The sequence below is a fragment of the Solea solea genome, chromosome 15 (genome assembly GCF_958295425.1).
Source record: "Solea solea chromosome 15, fSolSol10.1, whole genome shotgun sequence".
NCBI lineage: Eukaryota > Metazoa > Chordata > Actinopteri > Pleuronectiformes > Soleidae > Solea > Solea solea.
The window spans coordinates 2,413,802-2,430,881 of record NC_081148.1 but is presented as its reverse complement, the minus strand read 5'-3'; the positions used below and the strand labels follow the sequence as shown (position 1 = coordinate 2,430,881).

Below are 17,080 nucleotides of genomic sequence, written 5' to 3'. Positions count from 1 at the left end.
TCCTGAAAATTAGCAAGTTCGCCACCGACGGCGCTGTCGGCCCGGGCGATAGCCAGATCCCGTGAGTCATCAGGAGTTACAGTTAAAGGGATAGTTCTGGGTTTCCCTTTTTCAAGTGTGTATGTGCTGACACAGATGTTTAATCTAATGACAGCTGTCCTCTGATGTTGTCTCCTCTGTCCCCTAATGTCTAATTGTCTCCTGTGATGTTTCTTCTTTCCTTTACTGTCTCTTCTATCTTATGTTTCCTCTGACATCTCATATGTCCTCATGGGTCTCCTCTGATGTGTCTTCTTTCCTTGACTGTCTCTTCTGATGTCCTTTTTGTCTCCGAATGTCTCCTCTGATATATTCTCTGTCCTTCAATGTCTCCTCTGACATATTCTCTGTCCTGTCTCCTCTGATATCTCCTGTGTTCTCTAATGTCTCCTAATCTTCTAATGTCTCCTCTGAGATCTTCTGTCCTCTGCCTCTTCTCCTTTAACCTCTCAAGTGCCCTCTGATGTCTCTTCAATCTTCTATCCTCTAATGTATCCCCTGACATGTCATCTCTGTCCTCTGATGTCTCCTGAGATCTTCTCTGTCCTCTGATGTCTCCTCTGACATCTCTGTCCTCTCTGATGTCATGTCTCCTCTGATATGTCCTCAGAGAACATGGCGGGCGAACGCCGCAGTGGGAACCTGCTGGTCCAGCTCGGTCCGAAGCTGCAGGCGTATCCTGAGGAGTTGATCCGCCAGCGCCGCACCCACGACGGCCTGATGGAGTACCTGATCCGCTGGTGCCTCGTCACCATCGATGATGGCTCCAGCTCTGGAGGTGGGGCCAGTGAAGTGGGCGGGGCAGTCGGGGGCAGTGCCGGAGTGGGCGGGTCTGGCAGCTCCACCTCAGAAGCCAAAACGGAGAACATCCTGATGTGGATGTCGACGGAGGACGTGTACGCGAACTGTCCCACACTGCTGGGCAAAAGAAAGACCGACGCACAGCGCCCCCTGCAGCCACAGGAGAAGCAGCATGGCGGCGAGTCGACAGAAGGAGGCCAGAGGAGCGGCGGCGACGAGTTTCCCACCGACGTCACCTTTGACGAGGTGGAGCTGTCGGACATGAAGGAGGATGTGAAGAACCTGGTGCGGCGAGCACGGAAGCAAATGGCCAAGAAGAGCGACTTCTCCATCAGTATCACGCACACCATCCACGTGCTGAGCGCCTACGCCAGCATTGGCTCGCTGGTCGGCGTCTTTAAGGAGACGGGCGCGCTCAACCTGCTGATGGAGCTGCTGTGCAACAAGGAGACGCAGACGAGACGCAGCGCCGGGAAAATGCTGCGCGCGCTGGCCTCACACGACGCAGGTGACCGCCATCTTTGTTTACACCATGACATCACATGTTTGATGACATCATTGTTTTAATTTAAAACAACAACAACATGAATTTCAAAAAAGTTACATTAACACACCTCGAGCAACACAGTGTGCTCATAAAAGTACACAGCTTTGCTGTTTCATAGCAACCAGGAGGCGGAGCTTTGCTGCCCACATCAAACCCTTTTATTTGTTTAAAAATAAAGATGATGTGGTGGACAGACGAGAGTCCAGGTGAGGGCAGGTATGGACCTGGTCCAGGTGTGACACGTTGCCTCGTGTTCCCACAGGAAGCCGCGCCTATGTCCTTCTGTCCCTCAGTCAGCAGGACGGCATCGAGCAGCACATGGACTTTGACAACCGCTACACTCTGCTGGAGCTGTTTGCCGAGACCACGTCGTCTGAGGAGCACGGCATCTCCTTTGAGGGCATCCACCTGCCACAGGTGAGTCACGACGTCTGACCTCTGACTGCCTAACTTTAATATGGTAAGAGCTTTTAACATTGTCCCCGCCTTGCTCAGATTCCAGGGAAGCTGCTCTTCTCTCTGGTGAAGCGTTACCTGTGCGTCACGTCCCTGATGGACAAACTCAACACAGGGGGGGCGGAGTTAAGCTCCGACAGACAGGATGGCAGCCCCTGCCCCGCCTCCTCTGCCAACTCCGCCCACCAGGCAGAGCATCTGCGTGTCCAGCGGGAGTTCGACTTCACCATGGCGATGGCCAACCTGATCTCCGAGCTGGTTCGAGTGATGGGCTGGGACCGCAACCGCCAGTCCCCCGACAGCTCTGCCTACCGTCTGGGAGGGGGAGGGGCCTGTGCAGAGGAGCAGGTAGAAGAAGGGGCACGCCCCGTCCTCAGGTCCATCTTCCAGCCTCGGTTTTGCGCCTCCTCCGTCGTCGTCCCCGTAACCTCTGCTGCTGCTGCCACTGCAGCGCCCGCCACCTCTCCACCGAAGAAGAAGACGGGAAATGGGTTCAAAACTCGCCCTGACTTCAGCAGTCGCCCCGCCTACGTGGAATACATCCAGGACAACCTGAAGTGCGGCATGATGGTCCGTATGCTGGAGGACTATGAGGAGGTGAGCGCAGGGGACACGGGAGAGTTTCGCTACAGCAACGACGGATCGCCACCGGTTCAGGTAAAGATGCTAATTATCACATCATTGATCCAAAGAAACTTTCCATGGGAACTTAAGTTTGGGAATTTTGGAAATATTCCAAATTGGAAACTTTACAAAGGAATTAATGAATTGGAAATGATAGATAGTTTGTAAACCACCCACTCTCCCACACCAAAGTCCACAGAGGTCAATCTGAATTTAGTGATGGAGGCAGCAGTGGACCAACAACTCCGGTGTGCTGTGATGTTAAAATCACTCATTTTCTCTATGGACTTTGGTGTGGGAGAGTGAGTGGTTTACAAACTTCAGTTTTGAATATTTCCAGTTAATTCCTGTGGAAAAAATTGTTGAGAATTGCAACCCTAATCCAAAATGTACACACACAGTCCAGATTACCTAATCCTGTGGGAGGAAACCAGAGAACTTGGAGAATCAAATACACACATGATGAATCAAAAACAACAATCATAAACAGACCTGTAAGCTGTTCACAGTGATAGTGTTGGTCCTTACATCTGCTGTTGCCATGGTAACACTGTTGTGCACAGGGTCTTGATCCTCATCACCACACAGAAACTACATTGTGGTTTCAGTGATGATCCCTCTGTGAGAACCGAGTATGGAACTGTGAAATGTGGTGTTTCCTGATGCCACTAGGGTGCGCTGTGTTGAAAATGTCCACACAGTGTTGGACTGTTATCAGTTCACAGCAGCTTTGCTTCACATTGGAGTTTGTATTGTGGAGTTATCACAGTGAGACTTTACAATAGTGGTTCCCAAAGTCTGGGTTGGGGCTCACATATGGGCCATGTTCACAGTGATTTGTCCTGTTGTTGTTTGATGTCTACAAACAGCAGGTGGGGCTGTAGATCAGTTTAAATACCACAGAAGAAGTTGATTGATAGAAAAATTGATGGACTTTGTTGATCCCAAAACTTGGAAATGATTGTGTTACAGCAGAGTTACAAACTTTCCCCTGGAAAGTTTCTGGAAATTCTCTGCTGAAAATGTCTGTCTGTCTGTGTGTGTCTCTGTGTCATTCAGGTGTACTGGAACTCCCTGTCCAGGACTTACTGGGTCCACTGGCACATGGTGGAGATCCTGGGCAGCGGCAATCAGACCGAGAAAGAGACGCAGGAGAAGGCGTCGACGCTCACAGAGATGCTCAAACTCACCACAGGTACGACCTACTCATTTATTTATTTATTTATTTATTTATTTATTTAGATATATATGTGTATACAGTTGTGCTCATAAGTTTACATACCCTGGGAGAATTTAAGATTTCTTGGCCATTCTTCAGAGAATATGAATGATAACACAAAAACCTTTCTTCCACTCATGCTTAATGGTTGGGTGAAGCTATTTATTGGCAAACAACTGTGTTTACTCCTTTGTTTTGAGGCTTGTCTCTGTGCTGTTTGGCGTAATGTAAGCGGGATACTTTGTGACATTTGCCCAGAAAGGACTTTCTTCTGGCGACTCGACCATGCAGCCAATTTTTCTTCAAGTGCCTCCTTATTGTGCATCTTGAAACAGCCACACCACAATTTTTCAGAGAGTCCTGTATTTCAGCTGAAGTTATTTGTGGATTTTTCTTTGCAACCTCGAACAATTTTCCTGGCAGTTGTGGCTGAAATCTTTGCTGGTCTACCTGACCATGGTTTGGTTTCAACAGAATCCCTCATTTTCCACTTCTTAATCAGCATTTGAACACTGCTGATTGGCATTCTCAATTCCTTGGATATCTTTTTATACCCCTTTCCTGTTTTATGCCGTTCAATTACCTTTTCTCGCAGATCCTTTGACAATTCTTTTGCCTTCCCCATGACTCAGAATCCAGAAACGTCTGTGCAGCACTGGATGAAAGAAAACTTTCAGAAACTCACTGACCTTTTGTACACACACACTAATTACAAACAAACAGGTCACAGGTGAGGATGGAAACCTTGATAAACCATTCAAACCTGTTTGTGTCAACTTATGTGCACGTTATCAGGTCAAAGTCACTGGGGTATGTAAACTTTTGATCAGGGTCATTTGGGTACTTTCTTTGGTCATTTTGATTTAAAAAGAGTAAACACAGTTGTTTGCCAATAAATAGCTTCACACAACATTAAACATGAGTGGAAGAAAGGTTTTTGTGTTATCATTCATATTCTCTGAAGAATGGCCAAGAAATCATAAATTCTCCCAGGGTATGTAAACTTATGTGCACAACTGTGTGTATATATATATATATATATATATATATATATATATATATATATATATATACAGTTGTGTTCAAAATAATAGCAGTCCCACATCACTAGCAAGATAAATCACTGTTTTTGTTAGAATTTCAACTTCTACACTGCAAGTAAGTTTCTAGAAGTTTTAGTAAAGGTATAGAAAACCAATAGACCCAACAGGCATGACGTGCATGCGGCTGATTCTGTGAAACTGAATCATTTACTGAAGCGTGTTCAAAAAATAGCAATGCCAAAGTTCAATTAGTGAGGTCATTGATTATGTGAAAAGAAAATAGGTTTTAAACAGGTGGCCCTTATTTAAGGATCAAGGCCACTGATGCTGCATATGCTGGCTGTGCATTTGTCCTTGAAAAACAGAGTCAAATGGGTTGTTCAAGACACTGTTCAGAAGAAGAGCGTTCTTTGATTAAGAAATTAATAAAAGAGGGGAAAACCTATGAAGAAGTGCAGAAAATGATATGCTGTTCAGCAAAAATGATATCAAACGCTTTAAAATGGCAGCCAAAACCAGAAAGGTGAGGAAGAAAAAGAAAAACGACTATTCGAATGGATCGGAGAATAACCAAAATGGCAAAGGAGGATCAAAAGAAGATCTAAGATTGCCTGTGAGTACTGTAACAATCAGACAACGTCTATGTGAAGCCAAGCTACCAGCAAGAAGCCCCCGCAAAGTCCCATTGTTAAAAAAAATACATACATGTGCTGAAGGGTTACAATCTGCCAAAGAACACATCGACTGGCCTAAAAAGAAATGGTGTAATATTTTGTGGACTGATGAGAGTAAGATTGTTCTTTTTGGGTCTAAGGGCCACTGACCGTTTGTCAGACGTCCTGCAAACACTGAATTCAAGCCACAGTACACGGTGAAGCATGGTGGTGCAAGCATCATGATATGGGGATGTTTCTTGTGCCATGGTGTTGGTCCTATTTATCACATACCAGGGATCATGGATCAGTTTGAGTACATCACAATACTGGAAGAAGTCATGTTGCTGTATGCTGGAGAGGAAATGGGTGTTTCAACAAGACAATGACCCCAAACACACCAGCAAGCGAGCAAAATCATGGTTCCAGACAAACAGAATTCAAGTAATGGAGTGGCCAGCACAATCCCCGGACCTTAATCCCATAGAAAACTTGTGGGCTGACATAAAAATGCTGTTCATGAGGCAAAACCAAGAAATGCAGAGGAATTGTGGAATGTAGTACAATTGTCCTGGGTTGCAATTCCTGTTGACTGGTGCCAGAAGTTGGGTCGACTCCATTTACCACAGATGTGAAGCAGTTATCAGAAACCGTGGTTATGCAACTAAATATTAGTTTATGATTCTCAGGAAAGTTGAATCTTCAAGCATCTCTTAGTTTATACAGTACATTTTTGAGTTTGTAAAGAAAGATGTCAACACTGCTATTTTTTGAACGTTATATTTCTTGATTTTCTGTAAAATATTATCAAATACAATTCCTTTTTCCAATTTTCTTGCATTTCCAATGCATTTGTGTTCATTAAAATACAATTTATTTGAAGACTTTTGAGGTTTACTCACCTTTTTAAACACACTGCTATTATTATGAACATAACTGTATATACATATATATATATATATATATATATATATATATATATATATACACACATACATATATGTGTGTATATATATATATATATATATATATATATATATATATATACACACATATATATATGTATATATATATATATATATATATATACACACACATACATATACAGTGCTCAGCGTAAATGAGTACACCCCCTTTGAAAAGTACTATTTTAAACAATATCTCAATGAACACAAAAACTATTTTCAAAATGTTGAATATATATAAGTTTATATAACATCTGTTAAACTTAAAACATGAAAGTAAATTCAATAACATAACTTAGATTACACATTTTTCAGTTTTACTGAAATAAGGGCGATGCAAAAATGAGTACACCCCACAACAAAAACGACTAAACCTAGTACTTTGTATGGCCTCCATGATTTTTAATGACAGCACCAAGTCTTCTAGGCATGGAATGAACAAGTTGGAAACATTTTGCTACATCAATCTTTTTCCATTCAAGAATTATCTCTTTTAGAGACTGGATGCTCGATGGAGAGTAATCCTCAACTCTTCAGAATTCCCCATAGGTGTTCAATTGGGTTCAGATCAGGAGACATACTTGGCCACTGAATCACTTTTACCCTGTTCTTCTTCAGAAATCCAACAGTGGCCTTCGATGTGTGTTTAGGATCATTGTCATGTTGGAAAAGTGCACTACGACCAAAGGCACGGAGTGATGGTAGCATCTTTTCTTTCAGTATAGAGCAAAACATCTGTGAATTCATGATGCCATCAATGAAACACAGCTCCCAGACACCAGCAGCACTCATGCAACCCCACATAAGGACACTGCCACCACCATGTTTCACTGTAGGCACCATGCATTTTTCTTTGAATTCCTCACCTTTGCGACGCCATACAGTTTTGAAGCCATCAGTTCCAAAAACATTTATCTTGGTCTCATCACTCCAAAGTACAGAGTCCCAGTAGTCTTCATCTTTGTCAGCATGGGCCCTGGCAAACTCTAGGCAGGCTTCTATGTGCCTGGGCTTTAGGAGAGGCTTCTGTTCGGACGGCACCCATGCATGCCATTCCTCTGCAGTGTATGCCATATTGTGTCACGGGAAATAGTCACCCCAGTTTGGCTTTCTACTTCCTTGGATAACTGCAGTGAACTTGCATGCCGATTTTCTTTGACCCTTCTCATCAGGAGACGCTCCTGTCGAGGTGTTAACGTCCGTGGACGACCTGGACGTCTCTGTGAGATGGTTGCAGTTCCATCTTTTTTAAATTGTTCTACCACTTTTGCTACAGTATTCTGACTGATAAGTAAAGCTTTGCTGATCTTCTTGTAGCCTTCACCTTTGTGGTGTAAAGAAATTATTTTCTTTCTCAAGTCTTGAGACATTTCTCTTCCATGTGGTGCCATTGCTAACAACATGAAATGGGAAGGGGTTTATAGTCAACTGTCTGCTGGACACCTGTGTGATGAATAGTTAGACTCACCTGTGGTTGATTATTGTGAAATTGGACATTTGTAGTCTAAAATCTAGCCTTGCTACAGAGACTTTCAGTGGGGTGTACTCATTTTTGCATCACCCCAATTTGAGTAAAACTATAAATTTTGTTCTCTAAGTTATATTATTATCCTTACTTTCAAGTTATAAGTTAAACAGATGTTAAATAAAACTTAGTCTTGTCAACATTTTGCAAATTGTTTTTGTTTTCATTGAGATATTGTTTAAAATGGTACTTTTCGAAGGGGGTGTACTCATTTACGCTGAGCACTGTATGTGTTTATGTATATATACGTATGTATGGTAATCCTAACGGACCTAAAACAGGAAAAGTGATTGTCTGATTTCATATATATGTGTATATATGTATATGTATGTATGTATGTACATGTATGTATATATGTATGTATATACTGTGTATATGTATATGTATATATATATATATATATATATATATATATATATATATATATATAAACATGTTATGTGTGTATATATATAATATATATACACGTGTGTGTGTGTATATATGTATATGATATATGTGTATATACGTGTGTGTGTGTATATATATATATATATATACACGTATGTATGTGTATGCATGTATGTATGTATATATATATATATATATATATATATATATATATATATATATATATATATTAGTTACACAAAATATATATATAGTTACATATATACATACGTGTATATATTCTAGTGAATGTATTGAGATTACCGTGCCGAGTGAAGACAGATTTGTTGCCTCTTGTTCTCCTCAGTGAGTCCGACGTTCTTCTCGAAGCCTCCTGGTGGACTCTACTCGCTGCCGTATCTGACTGACGGTCTGCAGGTGGAGCCGGTGACGCTGAGCAGAGCAGAGTGGTGGGAGGTTCTGTTCTTCATCAAGAAGCTGGAACCAAAGCAGCAGCAGGAAGTCAACGAGCTCCTGAGACAGAGTCTCCACGAGCAGGTAACGTCCAACACACTGTAGAGACGACCAAGAGACTGTAGAGACGCCCAGCACACTGTGGAGAAGTCCAAGAGACATCCAACACACTGTAGAGACATCCAGCACTCTGTAGAGAAGTCCAAGAGACGTCCAACACACTGTAGAGGCGTCCAAGTGACGTCCAACACACTGTAGAGACATCCAACACACTGTAGAGAAGTCCAAGAGACGTCCAACTCACTGTAGAGATGCCCAAGAGACATCCAACACACTGTAGAGACGTCCAGCACACTGTAGAGAAGTCCAAGAGATGTCCAACACACTGTAGTGACGCCCAAGAGACATCCAACACACTGTAGAGACATCCAACACACTGTAGAGAAGTCCAAGAGACGTCCAACACACTGTAGAGACGTCCAACACACTGTAGAGGCGTCCAAGAGACGTCCAACACTGTAGAGAAGTCCAAGAGACGTCCAACACACTGTAGAGGCGTCCAAGAGACGTCCAACACACTGTAGAGACGCCCAAGAGACGTCCAACACACTGACTGTAGAGACATCCAACAAACTGTAGAGACGTCCAACACACTGTAGAGGTGTCCAAGAGACGTCCAACACACTGTAGAGGCGTCCAACACACTGTAGAGACACCCAAGAGACGTCAACACACTGTAGAGAAGGCCAACACAATGTAGAGAAGTCCAAGAGACATCCAACACACTGACTGTAGAGACATCCAACACACTGTAGAGACGTCCAACACACCGTAGAGGCGTCCAAGAGACGTCCAACACACTGTAGAGGCGTCCAACACACTGTAGAGACACCCAAGAGACGTCAACACACTGTAGAGACGTCCAAGAGACGTCCAACACACTGACTGTAGAGACATCCAACACACTGTAGAGACGTCCAACACACTGTAGAGAAGTCCAAGAGACGTCCAACACATTGTAGAGACGTCCAAGAGACACCTGGTTGACAGATGTTTTTAACGTATACATTTTCACGAAAAGATGTCTTCAACTTTGAAGTGATTGTGTTGGGTCACAAATGTCTCCGCCCCTCCAGGACGGTGAGCTGGACGACGTGTCCCTCATCGGTTTGTCTGTCCACGGAGATGTTGCCAAGAAGCTGCTGCACTTCCTGAAGCAGAAGCTTCCGTCGTCGTGTCTCAGTGACCTGCTCTGCTCCCACGCCTTCACCAAACACTACCTGAGGCGAGGAGGAGCATGTCTGGAGGACGAGGAGCTGCTGGGTCAGTGAGGACAGAGGACAGAGAGATGTGTCCTCACTGACTCTCAGAGTCTCACTCTGCTCCTTTTTTTTTTGTTTGTTTTTACAGCTGAAAGCTCGCTGCCTTCAACGGCTTTGGGAGGAGGGGGAGGAGCTTCAGGCTCCACCGCTGATGAAGAGGTGGCCTCCGTATCCAAGAAACCGAAGAAGGACAGTCCCGTGGACTCTGGTATAAGCAGCTCAGAGACGGAGAGCGAGCTTCCCACGGAGGACGTCAGCAGATACCCCGAAGATCTGGAGGACAAGATAAAAGGTAAGGGACAGGAGACACATGTCCACAGTAGGGCTGAACAATCGAAATGTCCATGACAATAAAATGTGAATAAATGACTAAAACACCTGATTTGTTTTTCCATGTCCTGCATCCTGACACGTCCACAGTGTTCAACAACCCGCGTGTCCAGGGGAAGAAGACCGTGTTGGAGAAGATCGGAGAGGTGGTGGACATCCTGAAGAAGGCGGGGTCAGGCTCTGACAATGTCCAGCAGCTGGTGGCCGTCCTCTTCATCACCAGGCTGCTGGAGGACAAGAGCGTCCAGAAGAACTACACGAGGAGCGACTGCATCCAGAGCGTACGGTGAGACATGGGACATGACACAGAGGGACGATGTCCAGGAGAAGCATGAGACACTGGCTTGCCAGACAAATCATGATGATGATGTCCATTTTAACTCGGTGTCCAACTCACATGGACATTGTTCAAGTGTCAGTTTTACTTATCTGACTGTCTTTTGTCCTCACTCCGCCTCTTCTGTCCTCACTGTCTGTCCTCTCTCCACCTCCTCTGTCCTCACTGTCCTCTCTCCGCCTCCTCTGTCCTCACTGTCTGTCCTCTCTCTGCCTCCTCTGTCCTCACTGTCCGTCCTGTCTCTGCCTCCTCCGTCCTCACTGTCTTCTCTCTGCATCCTCTGTCCTCACTGTCTGTCCTCTCTCTGCATCCTCTGTCCTCACTGTCTGTCCTCTCTCTGCATCATCTGTCCTCTCTCTGCCTCCTCTGTCCTCACTGTCTGTCCTCTCTCTGCATCCTCTGTCCTCACTGTCTGTCCTCTCTCTGCCTCCTCTGTCCTCACTGTCTGTCCTCTCTCTGCCTCCTCTGTCCTCTCTCTGCATCATCTGTCCTCTCTCTGCCTCCTCTGTCCTCTCTCTGCATCATCTGTCCTCACTGTTTGTCCTCTCTCTGCCTCCTCTGTCCCCTCTCTGCATCATCTGTCCTCTCGCTGCCTCCTCTGTCCTCAGGGACAAAGTGCTGAAGCTGCTGGTGGACCTCCTGTCCTCCCCGTGTAAGGACGTGGTCGTCACGTCGCTCAGACTCACTCACGTCCTGATGATGAAATACGATTGGAGGGTTCCCTTCGCCACGGAGGGCGGAGTCAAAGCCATTCTGTCCTGCATGCAGGAGTTTTCCTCCGTCGCACACGTCCAGCAGCTGGCGCTGGCGGTGAGTAGCCTCCGCCCCCTGAGTTAGTTTAGAACGTGTGTGTGTGTGTGTGTTGGCTCTGACGTCGCCCTCTCTCAGACTCTGAAGGTCATCACCGGCGCCAGTAAACACGACCTCCGCAGCGTCGGCAGCGCTCTCCCTCTCTCTGAGTCCGGGACGCAGATGATGCTGCAGATCTTCGCCAGTATCGGCTCGGCCACGCCTGAGGGCTCGCCGGGTCTGCTGGGAACCGTCCCCGCCGCCATCGACCTGATGCTGCAGACTCCGGGGTGAGTCGGTTATTGTTTATCGATTCATCGGGAGAATGAAGTGATATCAATGATTTGTTTGGTGTGCAGCTGCGTGCCGTCGGTGCGTAACGGCCTCCTGGTCGTCGTCATGCTCATCTCCAACCACAAGAGTCTGGCGGAGCAGCTGGTCGCCTGTGACGTCACCGCCGTCCTCATGAAGTGTCTGACTCTGCCCCGCCCCGAGGCCATGCTCGCCATCGTCGCCCTCAACCACATCTCCATGGTGCACAAACTGGAGAGTAAAGGTACGTTGACCCCTGACCCCCGGCCCACTGCATTAGCAAAAGGTCGACGTAAGAAGTTGTAAAAAGCCAAAGTCACTGGCTCTTATTTTGAAAGCCAAGTTGAAAGGAAGCGATAACATTATTTTATTTAAAGAAATCCCGAGAACTTGCTGTAAATTGATTTCGACAGGAAGTAGTGGCCACTGTGGCTTTCAAAATAAGAGCCACCCATTTTGACTTTTTACTACTTCCTGTTTAGACGGTTGCACATTTGCAGGCGGTTAAAGATCAGGAAGTAACACAGCAAACATATTTCTCTCTCTCTCTCTCTCTCTCTCTCTCTCTCTCACACCCACTCTCACTCTCTCACTCTCTCTCACTCAGTGGGCGGGGCTCAGTGGGACCTGAAAGACGCCGAGCTGCAGATGTTGGTCGTGAGCCTGAAGGAGGCGACGAAGGAGGTGATTCAGACGATGGAGCAGCTGCTGTGTGACGACACCACACAGCTGGAGGAGGGGCGGAGCCAGGTACACACACACACACACGCACGCAAACCCCGGCAGGTCATGTGACCAAATCAGAAGAAAACGTGGGCCATCTTGGCTCCTGATGTAGAAGCTGATCCTTGTTTCAGACCCTGGATCAGGACAGTTATGTGTTTGTGTCGACGTGTGATTAAATTTCCTGCTGGGATCAATAATCTTGTCTGGATCTGAACGTGAGCTGATCAGTCTGTGTGGTCTGTCGCGGTCCAGGTGACCCACAGTCGTGAAACCTTCCAGGACGTGGTCCGTCTGATGGAGCAGCACCGAGTGGACCGGGCCACACAGCTCTCCATCCTCAGGTACTGACCAATCACAGCTTGACGTCCGAGTGGTGACGCTGCTGTCGTCATGGTGATGAAAAATCCTGTCTGGTTTTTTTTTTGTCCCTTTTTAGGATCCTGAGCAAGTTTCTGGACAACTACCAGGAAGATCTTCTGCCGTGGCACGAGAGCATCGAGCCCTGCCTGTCGTCCCTGCTGGCCTTCATCAACGACAGAGAGGTCGGTAGACGCAGCGCCCGCGCCGCAGGAAATGCTTGTTTGGCGTCCGCTAACGTCCTGCGATTGGTCCCACAGGTGGTGCAGCAGTTTGTCCGCTTCATGTACCGCCTGGCGTCTCTGAACAAAGACTACACCGTGGTGATGTGTCGTCTGGGCACCAAAGACGCGCTGGTCAAAGCGCTGGACAAACACGGCACCAACCTGCTGCTGGTCGGCGAGCTGCGAGACCTCGTCGTCGACTGCGACAAGTACGCCAGTCTCTACAAGAAGATGACCACCAGCGTCCTCGCCGGCTGCATCCAGGTAAACTTGCGGGCAACAGGAAGTGACGGGCCACTTCACTTCCTGGTGCGGTTTGAAACTGTGCTCTTCCTCCTGTCAGATGGTGCTGGGTCAGATCGAGGAGCACCGTCGCAGCCATCAGCCGATCAACATCCCGTTCTTCGACGTGTTCCTCAGGAACCTCTGCCAAGGTGAGCTGACGATGTCATCGTCCTAAAGGAACCATGTCATCTTTAGGTCGGGATGAGCGAGACATGGGGGCGTTCTTTGATAAAATGATGTGTATGTGGTTTCGGGGTGGGCGACCTTAGCAACAGTTGCTAAGGTCGGCTAATGTTAGCAACTTTGTGAGCAACCTTTCTGACATTAGCAACCCTAGCATTGGTTATAATTGTACTGATCTTAGATGATTTGGATGTGGTCCAGCGTTAGCAACTGCTACTAATGTTTGCTAATGTCAGCAACAGTTGATGGTGTAGTTGTCAGGAGAGACTGTGTTTAATCTGAAGGCGTCACTGAACAGTATGTAACAGCAGTATGTAAATTTGAACGATATCATCCCACGGTGACGTCACATGACATCAGCGTTGGAATGTTACCTGGCGTTGCTGTGTTTCAGGGTCCAGTGTGGAGCTGAAGGAGGACAAGTGCTGGGAGAAGGTGGAGGTTTCGTCCAATCACCATCGAGCAAACAAACTGACCGACAAGAATCCAAAGACGTACTGGGAGTCCAACGGCTGCACGGGCTCGCACTTCATCAACGTCTACATGCACAAAGGAGTGATTGTCAGGTGACACGCCCACCTCTGATCAAGACTCTGATCAAGACTCTGATCAAGACTCTGATCAGTGCTGTATTGATATGAATGTTAATGTGTTGACTTTGTCACAGACAACTCGCCATCCTGGTAGCGAGCGAGGACTCCAGCTACATGCCGGCACGGATCCTGGTTCTGGGGGGAGACGACCCAACCAACATAAGCACGGAGCTCAACACGGTGAGCGTGGTCATGTGACATGAGTGTTCCAGTGTTACCACGGTAACCGTGAACTGAAAGACTGCATGTTTTTGGTTTGTTTTTAAATAGGTGAATGTGACGCCGTCGGCCGGGCGTGTGGTTCTGCTGGAGAACGTGACCCGGTTCTGGCCCATCATCCAGATTAGGATCAAGCGGTGTCAGCAGGTCAGAGTTCAGGCTGAGAGGTCAGAGGTTAACTGAGGTTGTCCTGTCGAATCCTGACTGCTCTCACTCTCTCTCTCTCTCCCCCCCTCCCCCCTCCGTGTAACAGGGAGGTATCGACACTCGGGTCCACGGGTTCGAGGTTCTGGGTCCGAAGCCGACATTCTGGCCCGTGTTCAAGGAGCAGCTGTGCTGTCGCACGTATCTGTTCTACAGCACCAAGGCCCACACCTGGTGTCAGGAGGTGATGGAGGACAGAACTCAGCTTCTGCAGCTCTTCAACAAGTGAGTACTCCAGTACCACCACACTGTAGTACTACAGTAGCAGTACATTGTAGTACCACAGAGACACACATTCACAGTAAAAATCACTTTTTCCTGTTTTCATTGACTTTGTTGCTGAAAATACCAAGAACAGTAGTAGCATGTCGTTCCTGATTTGTGTGTGTGTGTGTGTGTGCGCAGGTTGAACAGTGCTCTGAAACACGAGCAGATGTTTGCTGATCGTTTCCTGCCTGACGCTGAAGCGGCTGAAGCTCTGGGTCGAACCTGCTGGGAGGCTCTGATCACACCCATCGTCCACAGTATCACACTGTCAGGTACACACACACACACACACACACACACATTGTCCTCACAAAGACGGTGATTTCATCTGAAGTCTCTCTGTTTACCCAGAATCCCCAGCGTCCAGCCCTCTCTCCTGGCTGCTCTGTGAGTACCTGGATAATTCTGAATCCGCTCGCCGCTGCAAGAGCCGGGCGGCCATCTTTAACTCCAGGGTGAGACGCCTGACTCACCTGCTGGTCCACGTGGACACGAGCCGCACGGACGGCGAGGAGCTCAAACCGCCTGTGAAATCCAGTGAGTCTGAGTCGCCACCGCCGTCGTCCTCTGTACACGTCAGTCTCAGTCCTTTTAGCCACCGCCTCTGTCTGGACACGTCAAAACGTGGTCACTGGAACATAGTGGACAAATCGCTGTCACATGACAGCTAGCTTATCTCAACATTAAGACCGTTGGAGGAAACTGATAGTTTAGCTTAGCATAAAGACTATAAACAAGGGTGTTTATGATAAAGAGTACAACAGTGGGAATAGCTAGCTTAGCTTATGATAAAGAGTACAACAGGGGGAATATCTAGCTTAGCTTATGATAAAGAGTACAACGGGGAATATCTAGCTTAGCTTATGATAAAGAGCACAACAGAGGGAATATCTAGCTTAGCTTATGATAAAGATCACAACAGAGGGAATAGCTAGCTTAGCTTATGATAAAGAGTACAACGGGGAATATCTAGCTTAGCTTATGATAAAGAGCACAACAGAGGGAATAGCTAGCTTAGCTTATGATAAAGATCACAACAGAGGGAATAGCTAGCTTAGCTTATGATAAAGAGTACAACAGGGGGAATATCTAGCTTAGCTTATGATAAAGAGCACAACAGAGGGAATATCTAGCTTACCTTATGATAAAGAGTACAACAGGGGGAACAGCTAGCTTAGCTTATGATAAAGAGTACAACAGAGGGAATATCTAGCTTAGCTTATGATAAAGAGCACAACAGAGGGAATATCTAGCTTAGCTTATGATAAAGATCACAACAGAGGGAATAGCTAGCTTAGTTTATGATAAAGAGTACAACAGGGGGAATATCTAGCTTAGCTTATGATAAAGAGCACAACAGAGGGAATATCTAGCTTACCTTATGATAAAGAGTACAACAGGGGGAACAGCTAGCTTAGCTTATGATAAAGAGTACAACAGGGGGAATATCTAGCTTAGCTTATGATAAAGAGCACAACAGAGGGAATATCTAGTTTACCTTATGATAAGGAGTACAACAGGGGGAACAGCTAGCTTAGCTTATGATAAAGAGTACAACAGAGGGAATATCTAGCTTAGCTTATGATAAAGAGCACAACAGAGGGAATAGCTAGCTTAGCTTATGATAAAGAGTACAACAGGGGGAATATCTAGCTTAGCTTATGATAAAGAGCACAACAGAGGGAATATCTAGCTTACCTTATGATAAAGAGTACAACAGGGGGAACAGCTAGCTTAGCTTATGATAAAGAGTACAACAGGGGGAACAGCTAGCTTAGCTTATGACATATGGCGTCTTTCCACCGCCTCGCCTCGGCACGACACGCTTAGGTTGCATCTCCACAAAAAAGTACCTACTTAATGTGGGCGGAGTCATCACTGCACGGCTGAGTGAAACTGCGGTGACTTCGTTTTATAAGTGTCACACGCACACACACACACACAGTGACTAGTGACTTTACACCACACTTCTGTAGTTGTTGGAGATTAACCCACGTTTTTAGGATTGTTATGTAGTTTTCATTTAGCTACAATTCGGCACTGTTCGACTTGATTTCTGTCCACATGTCTCCGGAGTACAGCCTCCTCCACAGACTGCAGTGGTCTGTGATGCCGCTCGTGATCGCCAACGCTGTCCCTAAATACACCACTCCACTTTAAAAGACTCCAGTTAAATATAGAGGTTTCCTTGGTAGGTCTTGGAGATTAACCCACGTT

The 17,080-nt window shown here is 46.4% G+C and overlaps 1 protein-coding gene across 5 annotated transcripts in view; it reads left to right on the top strand.

Moving 5' to 3' along the window:
- LOC131473615 (cullin-9) overlaps positions 1 to 17,080 on the top strand; it is a 31,019-nt gene that overhangs the window by 958 nt on the left and 12,981 nt on the right. For all 5 annotated transcript variants that reach the window (XM_058650945.1, XM_058650944.1, XM_058650942.1 and 2 more), the window contains exons 2-23: positions 650 to 1,348; positions 1,650 to 1,804; positions 1,883 to 2,500; positions 3,527 to 3,662; positions 8,609 to 8,799; positions 9,852 to 10,038; positions 10,126 to 10,329; positions 10,458 to 10,653; positions 11,313 to 11,514; positions 11,593 to 11,783; positions 11,853 to 12,049; positions 12,413 to 12,555; positions 12,784 to 12,872; positions 12,968 to 13,073; positions 13,149 to 13,376; positions 13,456 to 13,546; positions 13,975 to 14,146; positions 14,248 to 14,353; positions 14,444 to 14,539; positions 14,646 to 14,821; positions 15,002 to 15,135; positions 15,215 to 15,400. In XM_058650945.1, the coding sequence (XP_058506928.1) occupies positions 650 to 1,348; positions 1,650 to 1,804; positions 1,883 to 2,500; positions 3,527 to 3,662; positions 8,609 to 8,799; positions 9,852 to 10,038; positions 10,126 to 10,329; positions 10,458 to 10,653; positions 11,313 to 11,514; positions 11,593 to 11,783; positions 11,853 to 12,049; positions 12,413 to 12,555; positions 12,784 to 12,872; positions 12,968 to 13,073; positions 13,149 to 13,376; positions 13,456 to 13,546; positions 13,975 to 14,146; positions 14,248 to 14,353; positions 14,444 to 14,539; positions 14,646 to 14,821; positions 15,002 to 15,135; positions 15,215 to 15,400 (4,503 nt within the window). The remainder of the gene's footprint in view (positions 1 to 649; positions 1,349 to 1,649; positions 1,805 to 1,882; positions 2,501 to 3,526; positions 3,663 to 8,608; positions 8,800 to 9,851; positions 10,039 to 10,125; positions 10,330 to 10,457; positions 10,654 to 11,312; positions 11,515 to 11,592; positions 11,784 to 11,852; positions 12,050 to 12,412; positions 12,556 to 12,783; positions 12,873 to 12,967; positions 13,074 to 13,148; positions 13,377 to 13,455; positions 13,547 to 13,974; positions 14,147 to 14,247; positions 14,354 to 14,443; positions 14,540 to 14,645; positions 14,822 to 15,001; positions 15,136 to 15,214; positions 15,401 to 17,080) is intronic.